Source organism: Diabrotica undecimpunctata, chromosome 4 (genome assembly GCF_040954645.1).
Source record: "Diabrotica undecimpunctata isolate CICGRU chromosome 4, icDiaUnde3, whole genome shotgun sequence".
In the NCBI taxonomy this organism is placed as follows: Eukaryota; Metazoa; Arthropoda; class Insecta; order Coleoptera; family Chrysomelidae; genus Diabrotica; species Diabrotica undecimpunctata.
The window spans coordinates 112,878,859-112,904,112 of record NC_092806.1 but is presented as its reverse complement, the minus strand read 5'-3'; the positions used below and the strand labels follow the sequence as shown (position 1 = coordinate 112,904,112).

At 33.6% G+C, this 25,254-nt stretch overlaps 1 protein-coding gene across 6 annotated transcripts in view; it reads left to right on the top strand.

Moving 5' to 3' along the window:
• The window catches only part of toy (paired box 6 protein twin of eyeless), a 187,478-nt gene that overhangs the window by 119,652 nt on the left and 42,572 nt on the right, over positions 1–25,254 (top strand). For 4 of the 6 annotated variants that reach the window (XM_072530020.1, XM_072530019.1, XM_072530016.1 and 1 more), the window contains exons 5-7: positions 873–1,092; positions 20,357–20,506; positions 24,569–24,651. In XM_072530020.1, coding sequence (XP_072386121.1) covers positions 873–1,092; positions 20,357–20,506; positions 24,569–24,651 — 453 coding nt within the window. The remainder of the gene's footprint in view (positions 1–872; positions 1,093–20,356; positions 20,507–24,568; positions 24,652–25,254) is intronic. The other 2 variants (XM_072530021.1, XM_072530018.1) reach the window with 1 other exon arrangement.

The following is a 25,254-nucleotide window of genomic DNA, read 5'->3' as shown; positions in this document are numbered from 1 at the left end:
GGGCTATGTTGCATTGACAAAACGTTTTCGGAATAAATATTCCATCATCAGTGTCCTAAAATAGTATTTAACCACTTAATTAAAAAGAACTATTTAAAACAATAACATTGATGGTTGATACTGTTATAATTTCATTTTATTTCAATTTTCACAATTTTTAAACAACGTTGGCTTCTGTCTTAAATAGACATATACAGTTACACTGACTGCTCTGTCATAACTTCCGTCTTAACCTGCCAAAATTGTCATTTCAATCAGTTGCTTTGACAAAGTCCTCGTAGACATACCGTCTCAGGACTCGCAACTAATGTAGAGTCATATGTCGCCCTGTTACCAATCCAACTTTAACTTTAACATCTTAACTGTAAATTAGACATAATGTAGATCAAATCTTATTTAATAATTTTAAAGGGTTTTTACCCACATATTTAGTGGCTACATCCATGTATTAACTTGTAAGTATTAACCACACTTTTACATTAACCTTAGTCAAAACTTAAATCTTTTCATGTTCTTTTTAATTAAGTGGTTAAATACTATTTTAGGACACTGATGATGGAATATTTATTCCGAAAACGTTTTGTCAATGCAACATAGCCCAACTGGGTTTTTTATATACCTTTTTATAAAGGATTTTATTCAAAATTTAGAATAGTACTTTATTAAAAAAATAAAAATCCTACCTTTAATCTTATTTAAGTAATGAAGTTATACAAATTACAAAAATTGAGAAACGAAATTTTTCCTAATTAACGACTTAGGACAATTATTTTTGTTCTTCTAAAACTTCTTACAAACCACACAAAATATTTACTAGATTTGAGCGTTTTATTGATTTTGTATTCTAATTTAAATATTTCTTTTTGTTGCAGGTGTCGTCAATAAATCGGGTGCTGAGAAATTTGGCGTCGCAGAAGGAACAGCAGGCGTCCGCACAAAATGAATCAGTGTATGACAAATTAAGGATGTTCAACGGGCAAACGCCGGGCTGGGCCTGGTATCCGGGAACCCCCACGGCACCCCCACTTGGCCTCCCTCCAGCACCCACCGCGCTCACTAGTCAAATATCCAGGGATGATTTACAGAAGAGGGGTAAGTTTTTTATTTAGATGTAAAGTTTGGGATAAAAAGTTTCTCTTTTCAACATTCAGCAAAATAAATTTGAAAATGTTGAATATATAGTACATTTACAAGTTTATGTTTCTAAATTGTTTGTAAATTTGATTTTGTTCTTGAGCTGTAGTTTCACTATTTAGTTTTCAAGCACTGCAGGCGACAAGAGTTTGTGCATTTTCTTGCATCAGTGTAAAATAATCTCCGATAATGAAAAACGCTGACTTTATGTCTAAAAGTTCACTCGGCACATCGTTCACCATATTCACAAGCTCACAAGCTCTCCACTCTCTTCGGATTGAGGCAAAATCTGGATTTATCGGTAAACAAAACGTATTTTTTACTCATCTGAATTACAAATTGTAATGTTTTTTAGTGAAAAGTAATTTGGCTATTTGATATTCATTGGAAAGTTCGGGTCTTCTAGCGGGTCTTTGAGATCTCAGATTAACAATATTTAAACTATTTTTTTAACTATACGGAAGATTGTGGGTAATATCACAAGAGCTTAGTGCCAATTACTTAATGCTAAAGACATCATTCTGATGATTCCTCTGTAAATCTGTTTAAGGACGTCAAGTGTAAACTACCATCTATAGATACGCGTTTCAGTAGGGAACAAATGATCAATGTATTGTATTTGAGGTTTTGTTACAATGTTGTACTAACATTCAATTTTGAAGACATTTCTAGATCAACACTAGCCTTAGGTGTTTTGGTAAACAGTGTCTATCGTTAATATAAACATGTAGTATAAATATAAGTTGTGTAAATTATAGTGACTGATCATAAAGTCTTTTAAATCTTACGCTCCTGTAATTTTTGACAATCCTATTAAGTGCTGTAATAAATAATATCGTTAAGAGGCGCCTTGTCTCATGCCATTTTCCATTTCTATCAAGAAAATCATAAGTGGAATGAGTTAGGTAAATTAGAGCAACTTGGTATTAGATAAAAAAAAGACTGATTCGAATACCAGGGTAATATTTTAAAAAAGGAGACAATACGTTTAGGATGTTTTTGAGGACAAAAGATAGAAAAACTTAAATTAAAGACAGAATAAACAAGGCGACCAATGTTGCAGGTCTAAATATTACTAAATAAGTATCATATGCAATAAAATTGACAAAAGACAATAAAGTTCATGGGCCTGATCAAATACCAGCAGATATACACAAACTTATCAATATGGAACATATAGAAATACTAGTGGAAAAGTGTAACTCTATATACAATACAGCAACTATTCCAAAGGAATATTTGAAGTTACTTTCATCTTCTTCTTCTTTAAGTTCCATCTTTTATTGAATGTTGAAAATCATCATGACTATACGGACCCTATTGATTGCAGATCTAAATAGTTTTGCACTACTGCATTCAAACCACTCCCTCAAGTTCTTAAGCCACGATATTCTTCGTCTTTTCATATTTTGCTTTAATCTCGTAATAATGAGTATTTTGGCCTTCTCATCACATGTCGTAAGTAATTAAGTTTTTTTCTTTTGATACTCAGTAATATTTCAGCTTCATTTCCTATTCTTCTAGTAATTTCTACGTTTGTCATTCTTTGAGTTCATGATATTCGTAGGATTCTTCTGTAACACCAAAATTCAAAGGCGGCCAACTTATTCAGAAGCACTTGTTTCAATGTCCATGCTTGCAAGTCATAAATAAGAGTAGTGAATACGTAACACCGAAGCATTCTTAGGCGTAGTTTTAACCTAATATCCCATCATCATATTACATCATCTGGTTCAGTAGCTTTGCTATTTTTGATGGCATATATGACTTTTTCCCGTAATATTGGTGGTCTGGTATCCTCTGTGGTTTCTAATTACAGTTCTTTTCTTTCATCATTAAATAGCTTTTGGATGTAATTGGTCCAGTGGCAAAATCTTTTCTTTACATCAGTAATAATATCTCCTTTATATTTTTAAATGATATTTGCTCTTGTGTTTTTTTCTAGAACCTGTCATTTTTTTTATTTTTTTGTGTAAATGAAAGCTATCATACTAAAAAGTAAAGTTCGTGTAACCTTCTGGCTAAGGTCTAGTGTTAGGGTTTTCAAGTCGCGCAAGCGCCCTTAACATGACTTAACGACTACTTTCGTAGCCGGGACCGACTACCGGGAAGTCCAAAAATTTCTATTGCCATTGAATGTTTTGTGTTTTCCCCAAGTGGCTTAAGGGTTTCCTTTCTAACTGACACAAGGGCATGTTAAATGTTTCCTCATTTTGGGCAATAGTTAGAGTTTCTGCATTATCTTCTTTGACTTTTCTTAAGTTCTCGTTTATTTTAAATTTCGTTTCAGCATGTATTGTCTTGTTTGAGCCGCCTTGTATCCATGATATTCTTGGAGCTAGGGTGCTTTACATTCTTTAGTTTCACTCTCATCGACAAAAAAAACTGGATTGTCATCAGAGGATATATCCGCTCCTGGATAAGTTTTGGATGATATAAAATATCTATAGCTTCTGTTGACGATATTATCATATATTTGATTTCTAAGTATTTTGTTGTTGTTGTCAGCTGGTGACCTCTAAGTGTCTAATTAACATTTAAAAAGTTTGAACAAGGTATTTGCAAATATGCGTGCCTCGTTGACATAGAAATCAACCAGCCTATCGCCACGTTCATTCCTCTCCCCGAGTCTCAAGAAAAATATTAAGAGTTACATGTTTTCTGTGTTGCTCTATGGAGAGGAGGCATGGACTCTAAACAAAGAGATCGCCAATAGATTGGAGGCTTTCGAAATGTGGGCTTAGAATAAGCTATGTGAACAGACTAACAAATGACTTGTTACTGCAAAAAATGAGCAAAAAAAGGATTCCCAAACACTATCAAAATTAGAAAGTTGCAATATTTGGGCCATGTTATAAGAGGTAAGCGCTACAAACTGCTGTATGTGACCATGCAGGAGAAAATACAAGGATAAAGTAGACAAATTATAAGACGCCTTTTCTGGCTAACAATTTATGAACGAGATTCAACTGCAGTTCTGCAGAACTGCTTGGAGCAGCGGCATCAACGATTCGAGTTCCTATGATGGTTGCAAACGTTCTGAGAGAACACGGCAAGTAAAGAAGAAGAAATATGTGTTTAACCGTATGAATTATTACTTGTGACTCTCTCATGATCATTTTAATTATTCTTATAAGTTTCTTCAGTTTTTTGATATCTCTTTTGATAAGTCTTAAATCATTCCTTTGAATGAAGTCTAGAAACAACAGTTCTACTTCTGTGTAAAGTTCATGGAAATTTTCCATTAACTATTTTAATGTGCGAATGACGTCTATTGCAGATCTTTTGTAAATTCTTGATATGTTTTTTTTAGCATAGTAGTAATCTTTTTCTTATCAGTTCTATCAGAACTTCGTATGTATATTTGAATAAGGAATACCAAATTTGTGGATTAAATATCATATTTTCTAAAATAGAAATACTGAAAAACACAAATTTCTCAATAGAAACCTACATTTACTTTTAAATTTCATTTAGTTGCAGAATATTTGCCTCTATAATTATAAAAGCCTCTAACAAGTATTTTCATAAAAACATTACTGAAATTCACCAACCCAGTAAACAATGTGAAACATCCTTTTTAACAATGTATGAAATTCAGTCAAAACCACAAATTGGCAATTTTAATGAATTTCAGACTTAATTAGTTGTCCAAAGCGACGTAGCTGAATAATTTAAAAGTTATTATTGATTTCGGTGCATATATTCACTTTTAATTATATCACAAAATGAACAGTGACGCGACAACAACCTACCAGAGCCGCCGATTTTTTTTATAGGATTAGAGCAATTAGAGCACAACGCCGTGCGAAACAACAATGTGAAGACAATCAGAACAGTTGATTTGTTTAAAAAAAGTTACCATAAATTTTAACATAGTTTTTCACATATCTTTATAACATTAGTTATAAATGTTCTTAAGGTCGATATATACACTGCTCCAAAAAATTAACGCACTTATCATGTCTATAACACGAAAATATTAACTGAAATGAAACGTATTTTATTTCATAATACTTTACTTTGTAAAACAAACAGATTTGGTGATGTTGTCGCTAATCATCTTTAATATTCATAAACTTAATGCAATCTAAAAACAATGAATAAATTCACTAGTTCTAAAAATTGAAAATGTTTTTTGCTTTATAAGACGTATTTACACCACTGCTACGAATGACAGCTTGCCATCGATGGTTCATACTCGAAATAAACGGTCTACGCTGGCCACCACATAACGTCAATTCCAACGTCCTCTAGATAATTTTGCACTATATTTGCAACGTACGCTCGTGCATTATCATGCATTGGAACAAAATTTTCGCCAATATTAGAGGCAAATGGCACAACATGGTATTAAAGAGCATCAAAGATATATCGGTGATCGTTGATGGTACCCAAGTCTGTACAACCTATCAAAGAAACGCTACCCCAGACCATATCCGACCATCCACCGAATGACGTCGTTCCTCGCCTGTTACACTAGGCATACCGCTCATTCTGACGTCGCGTCGGCACACGCGAATACCCCTATCGCAATTGTAAAGACAGAATCTACTCTCATCTGTAAAAAGCACTCTATTCGAATCAGAATCCTACCAATGGACATAATTTTGTGGAAATTTTAAACGCCTTCTGCAATTAACTACAGTCAAGGTACCATCTGGCAGGTGTACGATTTACCAAATTCTACTCCTTTTGGAGTTTCACAGCTGACTCGAACATTATAAACGTCTTCAAGTTGGGATTGTAAGCTTCTGGTAGCGTTGTCTTAACGTACGAAGTCGTAAAAAACGGTCTTAAGCAGGATGATAACCTTGTCCTGGACGCCTAAACTAACTGCCTGTCTCTCTGTATCGTTCCATTATTCTTGAGACCAATGTACGGTAGCGTAGACGCCAAAGAATTCCCCTGAACGTCTGTAACTGCAATATTTTTCGTGAAAAACCACTATTTGAGCACACTCTTCATTAGTCAAAGTTAGCAACAAACAGCAGTAGTTCACACAACGACTTAATCATGACACTAACTTCTTATCAACATTAACAATTTTACGGCACCTTTGTTTTTTGGTTCCGTAAAAACCAGAAAAAGGAATCATAAATGTTTAGGCCAAACTGGAGGTTGGGTGCTGTTTAAATTGTTAACTATGCTAAGCGGTTCCAAAGTAGACTTACGATCTGTTGTTCACCCAGTGGGAGCTTAAGGAAGGATCTTTGTAAAATATAAGAAATTATAGTAGATCCCTACGTTATGACGCCACCTTTATCTGGAGACGGATTCGTAGGAGCATTGGTTCTGTCTAGAACAAGAAAGAAAGAAAGCAAGAGTGCCAGTAAGAAGGTTAAACCTCACAACGGTGGCCATCTCTAAAAGTTGGTCGTGAGGTAGTCTATAGCTGGTCTATCGAAAACTTTACCATGAAGAGTCTTGTAAACATCCATTCTATTGACTCGGCCCCTTAAGTCGGTATGGGGACTGGTAAATTCTTGGTGTATCTTAGTCTTTGTATCTTGCTTGTTACGTAAGAGCTCCTTGTCAATACCAGAAGCATGCGGCAATTCTGATTCAAGACTTAAAGTTTACATGGTGCCTAAGATAGCTGCTCCTGGAAATACAATCAAGTGGTAATACCGCCTTCCAATATCTATTGATGTGATTCCTAAGTCGGTACGTAAAAATGAGCCGATATAATCTGTGGAGAGTGGAACATTAGATTTGCAGTAAGTTAAAAGTATCCGACTATCGAGAAATCTGCTGAAGCATTGCTGGGGCCAACGTTGTAAGGTGTCGGGATCTTTCCATGAGAACCATGGTATTCGAGTTAAAAAACTCACTTATTGAATCAAAAAATAACTCTCCATGTGTAAATTCTTCCAATGTACGAACCTAATGAGGTTTCCCGTGCTGAGTCAAATTAAGCCAAAGGCAATATCTTTAAATTTTAACTTTGCAACCACACTTCTTCCGGAGCCGAAAAGCTTTGGTTTGCCGGAAGTTGTCCTCTTAGATATTGGAGGAACGTGGGCATCATTTATGGTAGTTAGCTGGTATCAGTTAGGGTTAGAATTAGGGCGGTATCCGATTAACTTCGAACCTCTAAACAAAATGGTTTGATGAAACTTCTGTAAAGAAGAAGCCATCAGTGGCGTAATTGTAGGGTGGCAGGAATGATAAAATGCCACAGGGCCCGGTCTGATGTAAGGTGAAGCGCCATTTTAACGACCTCTGTAAGATGAACGTTTTCAAGTTCCGAACAGTTTGTTCAGAGTGAACATATTTTACTGAGTATTGGACATCATTATTAATCCACTGAAATCGTGTTTCCTTCCATTGAATGAAATTGTTTTCAATTGCAGTGTTGTGCAATCTGAAACTTTGCAAAATTTAAATTATACTGATTTATTAAATATTATTGATTGATTGATTATATTGATATACTGATTTATTAAATAAAGCACTAAAGTTTCTTGAAATATATAAAAAATACATATCTGAATTATTTGTCAGGGATATTCTGTTTTTTCTCCACCTTCAAAATTGAAATAGAATAGCCAAGGTGCATATTAAAAATATGTTGATTTAATAATAATAACTTGGCTATTCTGTCTATTGAAAATTCTAGGACTCAATCTTTAAACTCTGATGATGTTATTGATATTTTTGCGGAACAGAAAAGAATTTTATTATTAAATATCTTGTTATTATTAAATTATTATTTTATTTTAAGTAAAAGCAGTAAATAATAGATTTACTCAGAATCAATTCATTCTACGTTGGACGACTGGTTTCGCATACTACAATTTGCTATGCATTGTTAGGTCTCCAAAAAGGTAACTGAAATGCTAAAACATCAACTGCCAGTATTAGGATACTGTCGGGTAAAAGTACTAAATTATGACAATAATATATGTGCACAGTTTTCTACTTCTTAGAGTGCCGTCTCTCTACTTAAACTTGCTGTTCTAAACAAATCAATCGATCTGCATTGATACCAATCACGTAGATTCTTCAACCATGAGTTCTTCCTTCGGCCAACAGATCTTCTTCCTGGAATCCTTCCCTGTATGATGAGTCTCAAAATTTCATATTTTGGTCCCCTCATCACGTGGCCTAGGTATTCCAGTTTTCTGGTTTGTATAGTGCTGATTAGTTCTGTTTCTTTACCAACCCCCTCCAGTACTTCTTTATTTGTAATTCTATCAGTTCATGATATTTTTAATACTCTGCGGTATAACCAGAGTTCGAAAGCCTCGATTCTTTTTTAATTGCATTTTTTTAATGTCCAAGTCTTAGCTCCATATAATAATATTGAAAATATATAACAGCGAATGGTACGTAGTCTGATCTCCAAATTTAGATTTTTGCACGTTAGGAGTGGCTTCATTCGTATAAATGCTGATCTGGTAATCTCTATGCGCCTGTTTATTTACAAAAATTGTGCATCTTTAAAACTGTGCACATATAATATTGGAACAATTTATTATTTTTACCTGACAGTACTATAAGAGTGAAAAGGAACCACGCAACTATCCTTAAGGAAAACCGGCCCTGGTCAAATTAAACGAAAGTTCGGTCAATGATAGTTCTCAGTAAGTAGATTAAAAAAGTCAATGAGATCTTTGGAAAACTATTATTCTGAAGCTACAGCCTTCTGAAGTTGTCAGAATAATAATCAGACCTAGATCCCATTGTCTTTTTTAGTCTATGCACTGAAAAATATCAGTGACCGAACGTTTGTTTAATTTGACCGGTGCCGGTTTTCCATAAGGCCATTGGGGAGTCCTTTATATTTCAGCTTTTAAGTTACCTTTCCAGAGACCTGACGACGCATAGCAAATTGTAGTATGCAAAACTGGACGTCAAAGGTAGTATAAATTGATTATGATAAGTATAATATTTATTTCTTTTACCTACATTAAAATATACTCACACGTGTAACCTATTCATCATTATTATTAAAATTAAATATTTAACTAAATTTCCTCAGATGGTATGGTTACGCCACTAGAAGCCATACAGTGATGGAGTGGAAAGTTTAGCTAATATAATAATTTTGGGAATAAATAAAATGTCCAATGTCGGGATAGTATAAATATTCCTACAAATGAATTTTTTTTATGATTGGAGGCGTTTGTCTTTTTAAAGTTCAATCACATGTTATCGTTATTTTTCTTAAGTGTTTTTAAGTTAATTTCATGTAATCAAGCAAAATTTCCTTTAAAAAAGTCGACCCGGGATGCACATCAGAAATATTGACGATACAATTTTAAAGGCTTAAAGTCTTAGCATTAATAATTTCAAATTGTTATTATCAGAAACGCAGATAAAATTAAATAACTACCATTAAACAACAAATAAACTGTAAGTAAAAAAAAACGAACTAAACTTCAAATTTGGAATTCTTAATGAAAATTGTAAAACATTTTCAATTATAATTGTGGTTTCATCCTGTAAAATGTAGTTAGTATAAAAATTCCAGAAGAAAATTATTTTAAGTTCATATAAATCTAGTATAATTAGTATTATTATTATAAAATAATTGAATCAAGCCGCTATTATTAAAGTTTTATTGCTTAAAATTATGTAACACAAAGTGAAACAAACATTTGTAAATCAAAGACAATTACGAACCAAACAACCCCTGTAATATTTATATATTTGCCAAAGGAAAGTATTTTACCTTTTACACAAGCGTAATTAGAGAAAAGTAACCCTTTAACCCTTAAACTTCCACATTAAGTTTATACCTCGCGAAGAGTTGATTAGATAATGCATTAATAAAGCCGATAACGTGTAGCTTTTCCTCGTGTCTCCACGACAGAAATCCTGGGGAAAGAAGACAGCATTCAGTCGGGAGAGAGCTCCAACTTTAGCAGGGGGTAAAGTATGTGTGGTACGGATGTGGGAGAGAACTCGAAAAGGCTGCGAGCCGACACCAGCCCAAAGTTAACATTCCCGTAGATTTCCCACCCTGTTGTGCGCGTCCCTATTTACTTCCGCTTCTGTAAACTCCACCCTATTTCATATCCACCCTCGCTATTTCATTCTCCTTGTTTTATTTCATCTTCTGATCCTATTCCCTTTCTGCCCCTCGCACCGCGCGCGCCTCCCGAGACCCTTGTTTATGTTTTCTGCCGACGAATCTCTATTCCCGAATTTACATAATTTTAGATTTTTACAATTTTTTCGTCCTCTAAACGAATTATTTGTCCGTGCCAGGTCTAAGCGCCTGTATCGAAATTGAATATTGTCCTCTTGTGCTCTTCTGATCCCATTTTGGCTGATTTATTTTTGAGTTTCTTGTTATTGGGTATAAAATTTCCTTCGAGACGGCCATTCTATTTTATTTTTGTCTGGTTTGTACCAAGTATGGTTGAATAAAATTATATTGGCATTTACGAAAACCCGAATTGTTTCAAACGTCCATATCCTTATTTTTCTTAGCTTGTTTACTAATGGGGATTCTGTTGAATTCCTGCATTTTGTGCAATTTGCAGGTTCACGTTTTGACTTTCATAAATAAATTAGTGACAAAGCAAAATAATTGTATATGCATCTGTTTTTACATTATTTGTTTTTACTTGGAATCATTTTGTTAATTATTTATTTGGTTAAAATCACTTTGAACGTTTTTTTGTTTTTCTTTTTCTTCTTCCTTCTTGTATATAAGCTTTAAAGCCTGTTTTTTCTTCAATATTAGCCTCCTAAATTGTATAAATTATCGCACCATCTTTTTCTTGGTCTGCCAATACTTCTTCGTCCATTTGGTGACTTATCTCATGCTATTCGTACGATGCTATCCTCTACCATTCTAATAATGTGTTCGCCCCACTCCTGTTTGCGTTTCGTCATCCATCCATTTATGTCTTCTGTATTGCATACTCTTATTATGCTTTCGCTTCTCTCCTTATCAAACAGACTTTTCCCTGATATTTGTCGGAGTATTTCATCTCTGTTGTTTCTAGTAGTCGTCTCGTTTTAGATTAGATAGTGTATGTTAATATAGGTCTAATTGCTGCTTTATAAATTCTTGTTTTTGTGTCTTGCTTTAGTTGTTTGTTCTTCCAAATTGTATCATTAAGAGATCTTGCGGCTTTACTTGCTTTTAAGCTTTGTTGTCGTACTTCTTCTTTAACATCTCCGTAACTCGTTATATCTGTTTCCAGATATCTAAACCTAGCTTCCTGCTTTATTATTTTCCCATCAATTTCGATTTTAGATCGTAGTGTGTATTTAAATGTTCTCATACATTTAGTTTTTTCTACTAATATTATCATATTGTATTTCTTGGCTGTTATATTGAAGATCTGTGTTAATCTTTGGAGCTCGTCTTCTGTCTGGGCGATTAATGCGGTGTTGTCTGTATAACATAATATTTGGATTTCTTTGTTCCTTATTCTGTAACCATAACCTTTAAGTACTGCTTGTATTATTTTATCCATTATTATATTAAAGAGAAGTGGGCTTAACGAGTTACCCTGTCTGACTCCGCTTTGTACTGGTATACACTGTGTTAGTTTTCCATTTACCTTTGCCTGTATTCGATTTATGGAAGTAGATGTTTTTGATGGTTTGTATAATATTGATTGGTATGTTTCTTTTATCCAGTAGGTGTAAGACGTCTTCTAATTAAATACAAAAGCTTTTATCAGGTCTATAAAACATAGATATGCTAGTTTATTGTATTTGATGGCCTTTTCTGTGATTTTTCTTAGTACAAATACGGCGTCTAAGCAGGATCTTCCGGATCTAAATCCTTGCTGTTCATCTGATAAAGTTGTTCAGTAGATTTATATCTCTATAATTGTTGGGGTCTTCTTTATCTCATTTCTTGAACATTGGTATCATTATGGTCTTTCTCTATGAGTCTGATATCTTGCAAAGCAAGATTAGTTTTGGATAAGTTTTATCATCTCTAGGGTTATACTTTCTCCTCCGTGTTTTAAAAGCTCATTGGCTATTCCGTCTGGTCCTGGTGACTTTATATTTTTAAGTGAATTTATGGCTATCTCTAGTTCCTGAAAACTGATTTCTCTTTCGTGTCTCAATTCAGGTACGTTATTGTGTTGATTATTATTTTCCTTTCCTTTAAACAGTTCCTTTTAAAAGTTAAGAAGTTTTTTGAAGTGATTTGTATTGACTACTTTTTCTCGACAATAAGTAAAATTAAGTGAAAAGTGATAAATGAAAATATCTACATAACTAAAACAATATGTTTTCTGTCAATTGTCAATGGCAATTCAGCAATATATTATACTTCTAGACTACAAGCCCATGGACATTTTTAAGGGGTCATTTGGCACAGCACGAATCACATATAAATTAATACTACAATATGTAATAACAGCTTTAGAAACAATGCCTCCAATCATTATCGGTGCCAAAGAATGGGGGTTCAAATTAAAGGATGTGCCTTAAATTTCTCACCCCTGTTCCAACCGAAATATACGGCGTTTCACAAAAAACTAATCTACATACCGATCCGAAACTTTCTATGTAAATGCCGTACTATATCAAATTGACGAAAACTGGGAAAACGTTTTCCGAAAATAACAAATTTTTCCTACTCCTTTTTACAAATTTTTATACGAAATTAGATTGCAGGTCATCATTTTTAAGTTATAAATACCGTGCATGTGTTTGGCCAAAAAGTACCCCCTTGAGTGGTAAGTTTATCTTACCTGTTAATTACCTGTACCGATAAGAATTTATGACAGGGTTTCTAAAGTTGTTATAACATATTGTAGTACTGTTTTATACGTGATTCATGCTGGGTCAAATTACCCATTAAAAATCTTCCATAGGCTTGTAGTCTATTCTAGATTGAACGATTTTGTTACATGATTACATGAAACGATTGTTATATGACTAAATCGATCCCACGTCCTTTTTTTGCCTACTGCAGTTAGGTGATACTATTCTTAAATAATAAATTATGCATCTTTGGTTTTTTGTTAGCCAGTGTGCGTATTTTTAAATCTATAACAAATGATCACACAGATGGGAATATTCCTCACACCTGACATTCAGTTGTATGAGAAGGAGCGAAATGTAAAAGATTAAAGAGTTTTGTGTCACAGGTGCAAAATCGTCATGCATTTGTTTCTATTCTACAGGGACAGTTACAAGAAAACATACAGAACATACATCACATATCTCAGAAAATATATGACAATTATGCACACTTTAAAAATTAGAAGTCAGCACTTAGGATAGAAGACGGAAATGTGTATGTTGTTATTTTATGTAGTATTAATTCGATTAGGTTATTAACTTGATCATTGATATCTAAGACATCAAGTAATATCATCAATATTACTGGCTCCACAATCCTTTTTGGGTCTTGGTCTGCTCCAGGATTCTTTTTCATCCTGATCTGTGTCGTGCATTGTTTTTCTATTTTTTATACCTAAAGTTGTTATATCATTCTCTATTTGTTCGATGTATTTCAGCTTCGGTCTTCTTATTTTTCTTTTTCCTAGTGCCACTTAAATTGCTTATTTTTTTGTATTTTGCCTTCTTTCCTTCTTTCCACATGTCCCATCTAACACAGCCGTCCTTTTTTTAATGTATCGCTACACTTCTCCAAAATACTTTATTCAAACACCAACAAGATAGTCTCTTTTTTAGGTAATGGTACAATATACTGCTATTTTATTCCGCTGGTAACTGTTTATTCAATTATATCTTTATCTCCTCATGTATTTTTTTTAATGAGTCTTCTTCTTTCTTCAGTAGCGTTAATTATTATTTATTCTGATCCCGGTGATTTATTATTCGTTAATTTTTTAAATGCTGTTTTAATCTCGGCTACTGTTGGTGGACTCTTTTCTCTATTGTGTGGTTGATTTAAGAGTATATCAGGATGTGCCTTCTTCCCATCTCCCTCCTTCTCTATCTTTTTAGTCAATATCTGTGTGTGTGTTTGGTGAGTTGGCTTGGAAACTAGTCCTTTAGCCACAGAATTGTAATGTAAGATATTAGTTTTTAAATAATGTAACCAACTTTAAATAAAAAGTTACATATTAGTTCGTATACTTCTCTACTATCTAAGGAGAGTAAATGGGTAAATGTTTATGTGAGTCTGAATTTTAAGTTCTGATAGTTTTGAATACAGCTGATCTGTTTCATACCTATGTTTATCGCACTTAAAAAGAATATGGCTGATGTCACATTGTGATATATTATCGCATGAGCATACCCCAGAAGTAATAAATAACCCGATGCAAACCCGATGCTATGGTCAAAAGAACTATCAAATCAAAGAAAGCATATCCTCTTTAACTCCATCTTTAAAAGTACAGTGCTCTATGGATGCGAAACATGGTAACTTACTAAATCCCTTGAGCGACGCCTACTTGCATTGGAAATGGACTTCTGGAGAAGATCAGCTAGAAAATCAAGGCTTGATAGAATACAAAATGACCATATCAGAAATATAATGGGAGTCAAGTCAACCATCATTGACGAAATTCAAAGGAGACAACTGATCTGGTATGGTCATGTGAAAAGAATGGACGACGACAGGCTGCCAAACCAAATTTTAAAATGGACGCCAAGGGAAAGAAGGAAGAGAGGAAGGCCAAAACAATCCTGGCTGGGCGGCATTCAGAAGGCAATGTCGGAAAGAAACCTTCACCCTGGCGAATGGAATGACCGACGTAGCTGGAAACTGGGAACCGAAAGGCGGAGAACGCTATAAAAGTACCGGGATAATAAAAACAAACACAGAAACATTAGACAAGATGAAAGAAGAAAAATGAATACTAAACACTATGAAGAAAAGAAAAACGAACTACTTTAGAAACACTTTTGGTACTAAGGAATGAAAAATATAAGTTGATGTGATTGGTTATCCAAGTGAAAGTGAAAGAAAGACGAGAACCAAGGAGATGACGCACCTCCTAGTTAAACAATTTAAAGCAGTGGAGTGGACAACCAACAATAGAGCTCTTCGAGCTGCTGTAGACAAAATAAAATGGTCCGTGATGATCGCCAATCTTGTGAAAGGATGAGGCACACGAAGAAGGAGAACAAAATCCAGGATTAAAAGCTATTGAAATTAGACAATAATATAAAGGTTTGGCAAGAAATTGTACCGCTTTTATGTAAAAATTAATAAATATTAAAGAACCAAACTATTGCAAAAAAAATCTAATTTTAACCTGTCATTATTTCACTTATTGACCAAATTATTAAGATTTGCGGCGTATAATTACCTTACTACATTCCTATTAAATGGTATGAATCCGATAAGGGATGAAAATATATTTTTAAGTTTACTGAAATAGTTGTCTCTTGGCTAAATTGGGGTTGCTTAGTAGTAAGTAGACCTTATTCGGTACCCAGAGACTTACAGTTCCTTTTTCCTTAGATAAGCTGGCGTTTAGAATTAACTACCTATTTCTTAGTCTATTATGGCATTACGAGTTAGAAATGTTTAATACAGGATATGCCTTATTGTACGGATTATCTTAAACCTACAAAATTACGCATAGACGTATTGCATAGTCGGCTATTCCGTCTTGGTCTTCCTTGTTTCCTGCGGTTGGTGGGGATTCACTGTAACATTCTCTTTGGCCCTCTTTGATTATTCATCCTTTCGACATGGCTAGACCATTTCGGCCTTCTGCATTCTATATATTTCAGGATATCAATGTCTAGGCAAATATGCTCTCTGATTTCAGTATTCCTCATTTTACCTCTTCTAGTGATTTGACAACACCTATGCCAATTATTCATTTCCATTGCTCTTATTTTGGATGCATCTTTTTTATTTATAACCCAAAGTTCTTAATTATATGTAACAATACTTTCTATGATACTTTTGTATATCCTAATTTTTGTGTTTCGGGTGATGTGGTTATTCCAAAGTATACTATTCAGTATTGACCTTGACCAATTCTAGTAGCTATTTCTTTTGAATTCCGAACATCATTTGTAATGCTTACACTGAGACATTTTTAGCTATTATTATTTTCGATTTATGTGCTCCTTAAATGTCTTTCTTTACCTTTCGCTACTACATACTCTATATTTGATGGATTATTTCATAAACCTCCTTAGTATATTTTCCATCTATTCTTGGCAACATATAGTGGATATCATCTTGATCTTCTGCAAGTATTACTTATTCATCCGCAAAATGCAAGCTGTACAACTTATGATCTCAAATCTTAACACACATAGACCTCCAAATAAACCTTAAAGAGCATAGATGCAATGCAACAGCCTTGGCGAAATCCTTTGGACCCCTTTATCTTTGTTGTTTATAAAAAAAATGGCTAAGCTATTCAGATGCCACGATTTACCAGTACCCATAAAATCAGGTTACTACGACGTTATATCTTTCCCATACTATTGTACGGAGTTGAGTCGTGGACTCAACTCCGTACTCAGACGCTACCTGTAAGAAAATTAAGGCTTTTGAAATGTGGCTTTATCATAGAATCCTGAAGATATCCTATAGGGACCACGTTACTAACCAGGACGTTTCATTTAGAATGCAAAAAGGAAAAGAGTTGTTAACCACAATAAAAATAGCCAAAATTGAATATCTCGGTCACATCATGAGGAACAGCGAAAGATATGGGTTACTGCAATTAATTCTTCAAGGAAAAGTAGAAGGAAAACGAGAACCAGGAAGGCGAAGAATCTCTTGGCTGAAAGTCTACGTACGTGGTTGAATACAACAATAATAAATCTTTTCAGAACCGCAGTTTGCAAAATATAGCGTGGCATGATGGTTGCTAACATCCGAAATAGATAGGCACTATAAGAAAAGTATATTTGTTGTCATTTTTTGTCCAATCTTTATTGAATTCCTCATATTATCGTACAACTAAAACCCGTTTTGAAAATTCGCTTGTGAAAAAACGGAAAAGCTGAAAAACCACAATGTAAAAAAACAAATTTTACGTACTGGAATTTTTATAATAATGGTACAAGTCGTAGGAAAATGCCATAATTAAAAACCAAATGGCGAAATATTTTACTTTCAGTAATTTTTGTCGTATATACATATAATACTCTACGAGATACGCAGGATAAAATTTTTGTGACTTTTACATAAACTTTTAGCTGTCTAACTTTGATATAAAATTTAATAAAAATTGTATTCTTATATTTAAACTTTAATATAAGTATATAATCTTTACTATTATTAACAACATCTTGAGAAATATGCCAAACGACAATATTATAGCTTTTCGAGTTCCAAATCTTTGTCGTAGTTTAGTATAAGACATTTATTTAAGGACTAAAGATTGACTGGTTGATAGTTTTTATTTTCTCAGTGGCCATATCCGAGAACCCATAACTCAAACCGATTATAAGAAATGGCGAAACGTATCCGACGGAAAACAGGAAGTAAAATAACCTTTCTTCACTCCCATAACTATTTCAACCACGAAAACTTGTTCCAAGTAGAGTGAAAATTCAGAGAAAACGTGCTGAAGTCGACTGAAATAATTCAGGCTGTCGTAGGGCATTTGAAAATGAACATAACTTCCGTTCCAGCGAGTCCGTGTTGCCCGATCCGAACTAGTAATTGTGTTAGCGGTAAATTTCCCGAAAATACCCGACAACGGCAGTTAGAAAGGGAAGGACATATCAACCGGCTCTATTAACACGCTGGAAAACGTCAACAACACAGCAAAAAAGAGACGAAAAACTCGCCCGATGACAATGAAGCCACCTGAAAAATTGAGGCTAAAATAATTGGATTCTTTTTTAAATTGTACATCAAATGAAGTAGGGTTAGTAGGTGATTAGTTAGAATTTTGTTTTGACTAGTAACTCTAAAATGTTTTTGGGAATACTAATTTAAGCTTTTTATTCCAATTTTTGTTGAAGACCTTAATTCACAAACTTGTATTTTTTACCGAATTCACAACGAATAATTTTGTTTGTATTTAAAAGCTTGGTTGCTTTCCCTTTTATTTTAGTTAGGCGTTTTTAATAATAATGTTGGTTTCCTTGATTCATATCATTAATATTTTCTTTGTTTTTATCTTAATCCGAGGTCGGCTTCATTAGTTACATTTCTCCATATGTTTCTATCTTGGGTATATTACCAATATCAATCCCTTTATCGACATATTCTGCCTAAGCGCCTCCTTCTAAATCTTCTTTGGTCCTACTTTTCTAATCCTTTAAGAACCATCAGATCATCTATTCTTCGTATTGGGTGATTAGCGTTTTCAGGTTGAACTTGCCTCATCCACCTCAACCTATACTTTCTCATTTTGGTAGCAATTGCTAAATCTGCTATACTTCCCCTAATATTATCTTTCTTAATTTTATTCTTGTTTTTCACTCCACTAATCCATCCAAGCATTCTCATTTTCACCATATGCATTTGTTTTTCCCCTTTCTACTTAACTACCCAACTACCCTTAGTTCCGTATATCATAGCTGGTCTTATGGCAGGTTTATAGAAGTTTCTCTTCAGCTTCATTGGAATATTTCTGTCACACAATACAGTACTCGGTTCCTTTCATCCCATCCATCCTACCCTAACTCTACTGCATGTATCTCCACCTATTTTCCTATTGTTATGTAATACTAATTTTAGGTAACTAAAACTATTACTTTTCATAATAATTTCTCCATATAACTTCACCTTCAAATAAAAATTCCAAATTCTTTGTTTTTTGTCTTACTAAGTTTTAAATCTTTTTCTTCAAAAGTTGTTTCCACTGTTTTACTTTTCATTGATTCACTGCAAATCCCCTTTAGTGTTTCCTACTAACACTACGTCATTATCATATATTAAGTGTCAGAGAATGTTACCCTGTAGTATTCCAATACTGATGAGAATAAATAAGAACTAAGCATTGAGCCCTAATGAAATCCTACTTTCACATGAAATTTTTTATTCTCCCTTACACCTGTCTTAAAACTAGTTTTGCTCCCTCATACATGTCTCCCATAAGCTTTACATACTCACCAGGAACTTTCTCGTTGGGTACCCGCCACACAAGCTCCTTAAGAACTGATCCATCTATCCATTACTACCTTCCATATGGTGTGACACAGTAGTTTTATGGCTCTGTAGTTTGTGTATTCTTGGAGATATTTCTTCTTAATTTTTGTAAACAGGTAATGCTTCTTTATTCGTCTGGCATTTGTCTCACTTCTATAATTTGATTAAACAAACCTGTTAGCCAACTTGTTCTTGTCTGAAACTGTCCACACTTCCACAGCGGGATCATTTGGTCCAACTTATTTACCTCTCTTTATTTTTTAAAGTGTTTGAGCAACTTGATAGCAAGTTGATACCTGGATAAGTCAAAAACGAATCCTACTAGCAGCAATGCTTCCTAGACGCTCCACCCGCGACACGTATTATTATTTCGTGAGGGGACTACTATCATCCTGCCCTTTTCTTATACAGTGAAAATTTTGAGATCGTCATCGCCAGTAAAAGATCCAGAAGAAGATTCAACTGCCTTGCTTGTTGCTTTCAGCTTTTGGCATGTGAAAGTCCTTGGAAAAGGGAGCCTCACATGACGTCTTCAACGTGTTAACTCCAGGACAGCGTAGTCATGATATATGTAGTGGCGTCATGTAATTTGTTTGACCATTTCTGTTCAATTATCTCTTTCCTGTGTGTGTTGTTTTGCTTCAGAGGATGAGTAACCAGTCATGTAATTAATTTGGTCCGATTATCGTACTGGAGATCTTTCTCTGGATCTTTTACCCGCTACGTTACATTCAACTATCATTCGCTCCATGCCTTCTCTTCTTCTAGTTATATCTCCAAAATATCTTAGTATATTTTGGTTGAGAGTTGTGATAAGTCTAGTTTTTATGTTAAGTTCTGCTAGAATTGAGTTATTTGTGCGATGGCGTCCATGGTATGCGAAACATTCTATGGTAGACCCACATTTCAAATGCCATTATACGCTTCGAATCGCCTTTTTTTATTGTCCAAGTTTCTGAAGCATAGGTGGCGATAGAAAATATCAATGCTCAAATAAATTTTAACATCTGTTCTTAATAGCTAAAAAGTTTGGTTCGAGCCTTCTACTTAATATCTATCATCGATTTTAATCGCCCCTTGTATAACCCATTTTCCGTATTTCCACAATCATCTTTTGTAAACTAGAAATGATACGAAAACGTGAGAACAGAGATTCTCGATACGAAGCTGAATAAGCTTCAAAATGAATGCTAGATAAACACCAAATATTCTAAAATGAAATTTCTGTTGTTTCAGCTGACGTAATGCACGAGAACACGTCTGACGGAAATTCCGAACATAATTCTTCGGGTGATGAAGACTCCCAGCTAAGGTTGAGACTGAAAAGGAAACTACAGAGGAATAGAACGTCGTTTACCAATGAACAAATCGATAGTTTAGAAAAGGGTAAGTCGCTCCATTCGTTTCTATAAAATAATCAAACTCATGATTTTTTAATCAAAGAATATTTTCTACAATGCCACAAAAAAATTAATGAGCAAATTTTGTAAGTAAATTATTTGCACATTAATTGTAAATTGACTTAATAAGAATATATAATCTGTTCTTATTTAAATAAAATAAAATTTATATAAATATGCAGTAAATCAATAAAAAACTTTTGGAATATAGCAACGCAAAACATGTAGGATATATTAGAGGGTTAGCGAAAGAAGAATGATTAGGTACTTAATATAAATATATGAAAAAACATAACATTACAGACTGTAAATGGAACCCATCTTAATTAAAAAATTATTTAATTTGACTTACTTCTATATTTACTTTACGTATCTTCTTCTTTTTTTCTACAAGCAACTATTCTTGTTTATTCCAGGATCGATACGTCTATGGAAAGCTTGCTGATTTTCCTTTTTATCGTAACCAGCCTTGTTTCCTTTAATAATTTGTACACATGTGATTATTCTGATATTTTTTCTGTTCAATTCATTCCCTGTATATTACATTTTCCTGTAATTCTTCTCCACGGAGTAATTTTTATCTCCGCTGTATCCAACAGCTTATGTGTCTTGGCTGTGTCGAGTGTCGGCTATGACGCATACGTCATTATTGGTCTTATAGAAACTTTATAAATTCTTGATTACATCTCAAAAGAAATGCATTGGTTTCGCTTATTGTGTTAATAAATACCAGTTCATTCGCCTTTTGAACCTGATCCATTATTTCTTTTTTCGCGTCTTCATAGATGGACAGTGTAACCTCTACGTATTTTGTTTCCACTGTTTATGCTGACGCCACTGTTTTTTTTTAATTACACCTAGTTGGTTTTATAATAGTTAACATTTTCGTTTTTTTTTAATTGAAATCATTAAATTCCTTTGACCTTGTGTTAACAACCGAACTAATGGACGAAATCAACGTTCAATCAGGTATAAAACAGGGTGATAGCTTGAGCCCATTATTATTAGACTTGATAATGGACAACCTAATAGACGAAATAAAAATTCAGGAACAGGGTACAACATGGGCAACAGAGCAATAAAGATTCTATGCTACGCAGATGACGCAGTAATAATATTAGATAATGAAGATGATCTACAACAGATGGTCCACACTTTGGAAGCTAACGCAGAAAATTAACCTGAAAATATCAGTACTAGAAACTTAGTCCCTTGTTATTGCTAGGAAGCCAAAAATTCAACTATCTGGTAACACAAATATCGTATTAGGAAACATCTCCGAAGGAGCCTGCATACAAGCTATACTCTGTTTTTTAACCAGGAGGAGTAAACTAAAAAGACAGATTCACACCCAAGAAAGTTACTAGAAAAGTCACCAAATACATCTTCTTTTTTGGGTTTGAATAATAATTTTTCGAATTCACTTCCAATATATATTATTTAGTATTTCTAATTACAATAAAAAAATGTTGGACTGTTATGAAAAAGTTGAAGAATTTTTAGAGTTTATTTATCACATTAAAGAAGAAAATCGTAAAAAGAACGTATACGAAAGCGATATATTCGTGATAAAATGGTATCTAAAATCCAATGGAATTTTACAATACTACTGTTGAAGTCTGCTTATATTCCAATACAAGCTAAAGTAATGTGCTAATAAAATTAGCATTACTTTAGTAAATCTTGATTTTAACAATAACTATTCTGCAAAACTAACCTGTTGCCTGTTTTATTTTTGCTAGCGTGGCTGTTATTTTCATTCCAGAATTATCAATTTTGATTTGTTTATTTATACATGTTTATAATGTATAAGCAAATCATGTTTTGTTTCTCATTTGAAGATATATGACCCAAATCTACCCGATATTTTTTAGGTGTAGAGGAATAATTACCACTAGTACTTGGCATCGAATCCACATTGTTATCTTAATAACACTAATATGTCGCGAAATAGTTCTGAAAAGAACTGTTTTTTATATAAATACAAACGAAATATCTAAAAATGTAAGGAATAACGCAGAAAATACAAAAAAATCGTCGATATACTTAAATATTGAATTTTAAAATTTCACAAATGTCATTAGTGTCAACATGTCATAATTTAGTGGAGTAAACTTGCCTGCGGTTGGACCAATTACAAACAAGCATTACAGCGCGGAAAATTTGAATTACTCCTCCTGGTTAAAAAACAGACCATAATAAAGCAGGGTGCAACATGAGGATTGAAGGAAAAACACGCATATACAAGACTTGTGTAAGATCGATATAACCTATGCTATGGAAATAAGAGCAGAAACAACAGTTACAAAGAAAATCTTAAGAACAACAGAGACAAAAACACTAAGGGCGATAGCAGTTTCAAAATCCCTAAATAACAAATCAGAGACATATGTAAAGTAAATGATATCGTCAGATGGGGACGCCAAAGAAGACGAGAATGGAACCAATACATTAACAGAATGGGAAAAGAGAGACTTGCCCGACTAGTAAGAGATGGAAAACCAAAAGGAAAAGACCACAAGGCAGACCCCCTAAAAGATGGAGAGACAGCTGGCAGTCAACATCAAAAATACTGCTAAATCAGACCAGAAACAACAGATCTTAAGGCCTAACATACGAAGAAAAAGAAGAAGAAGCCTTTGTGTTAAATCTGTAAACTAGTAGTTGCAGACTGTCTTCATCTTAGAAATCAATATTTTTATTTCCTATTCTATGTCTTATTTGAGTGCCTTTGTATATAAGTTTTGTAAGCTATTTATCTATTCTAAAATCGTGAATTCGCTATATTATTCAAATCTTTTTCTGTAGACCGCAAATATTAAAATGCTGGCATGCTAAACTCGAATGCTTTCTTGGTTATTTGTTTTATTAAAAAGTACTGCATTAGTAGACGATCTTTCCAAGCAAAAAGCTCATCATTTGATTTTCTATTTTCTACAAAATTTTAGTCCCCAAACCCCCAATTTACTGTTAAGCTTTAAAGTGGTGGACAAGTTCACATACTTAGGCTCCCTCATGACCGATGACACCTTTATAACGGACAGAACCACACGAAGGATAATTCTGACAAATAAGTGCTACTTTTGGCATCGTAAATACATTAAAAGTAAAAAGTTAAGCCAGAAAATAAAAATAACAATGTGCAAAACCCTTATACTATCAGTCTACATATCTCAACGACAGATTAAAACCTCTTGCTCATATTTGAACGAAGAATCCTGAGAGGAATTGTCCTATTATTTGGAGAAAAAGTTGCAACTATGAGGTATACTACAAATAAAAACAGATGCCTAACGGTAAAGACGTGATATATCTCATAAAATTAGAAAGAATAAGACGAGCAGACATCTAGCATGGCTGCAACAGAACAATCCTCTTAGAAGAATCCTTATGACAAAGCTGATGGAAAGTAGCCAAAGAGATAAGACAAAACTTAGAAGAAAAGATGGTGTTCATCAAGATTCTAGAAAAGTAGGTGCAGCAAACTAGCAACGGTTGGCAATGAATAGGTGAAATAGACTTGGAAAGGTCGAGGCTTTACAATAGGTCTGTAGTACTAATGAAAATGATGACAAACTTTTAGTTGTAACTTTCACTTAACACTTTTAGAGTGGACTTTAACAAGTTAAAACCTCTGTAGTTTTCTGGTTGTTTTTATATCGCTTTTTGAATAGGATAAGTAGTACGATTTTAAAATTTTGTTAGGTTATATAAATGTTGGTTATGTAAATATTTATTCCTTCATTGCTTCCCTACAGTATTTCAAATATTTATTTGATATCTTTTCTAGGCCTTTTAAGTGTTTTTACACTTTTTAATTATTTCTTATTTTCATTTTGTGTGGTAGTTTCTGTAATGCTTCTGATTCTAATGTAATTTGCTGTTTCTCTCTATACAGCTTCTTCTTTAAATACTCAATACATGTATCGTTTTTGTGTATAACTTGCATACAAACGAGATAAATTTAAAAGTAAAAAAGAAGATAAAAAAGGAAATGGGAGATAAAATACAATAATATTAGCATTAAATTGTATTTATTTATTTTCAGAATTTGAGCGGACGCATTATCCAGATGTTTTCGCCAGGGAACGACTAGCGGAGAAAATCGGATTGCCAGAGGCACGTATCCAGGTAACAATTTTTTATCAAAATCCATAGCACGATGGATATTTTTTGAGGTGGCAAGAAAGATATTTAAACCAAAGTTTTATTCTAGATTAAAATATTATTTTATATCTTCGATTTTTTAGTTTCATGTGTTTTCATATTTCACTTTTACTCTATTTACTCTATTTAATGCTTATAGGTTGCCAAATTAGTAAGGGTGTCAATATATTCACTAATTTTGTTCTCTTTTTGTGATTTGTTACTTAATCTTTCAGCGCTCGCGCCCATATTTTTAACATCAAAGAGCGCGTGACCTACTTTTATGCATTTTGGATCAATGTGAGTTATCTAATATTTCTTGAATGTAAATAATAAAATTCATGGATAAAAAACATAAGAGATTGGACTGATTTTGGGTCATATTCACTGTGTGGAACTGTACAAGATATATCTTATTTGGCTGAGATTGTTGTCAAACTTCAATGGGAAAAGAAAAGCCACCATAAGGAGAACAATTGTTGAGTCTTTAATTTCTGAAAACTTCACATTTAAAAGATATGTCAACCTACATATTGATAAATTTTAATAAATCCGTTAAATAAAATCGTCATCTTCTAGTTTCTGTGG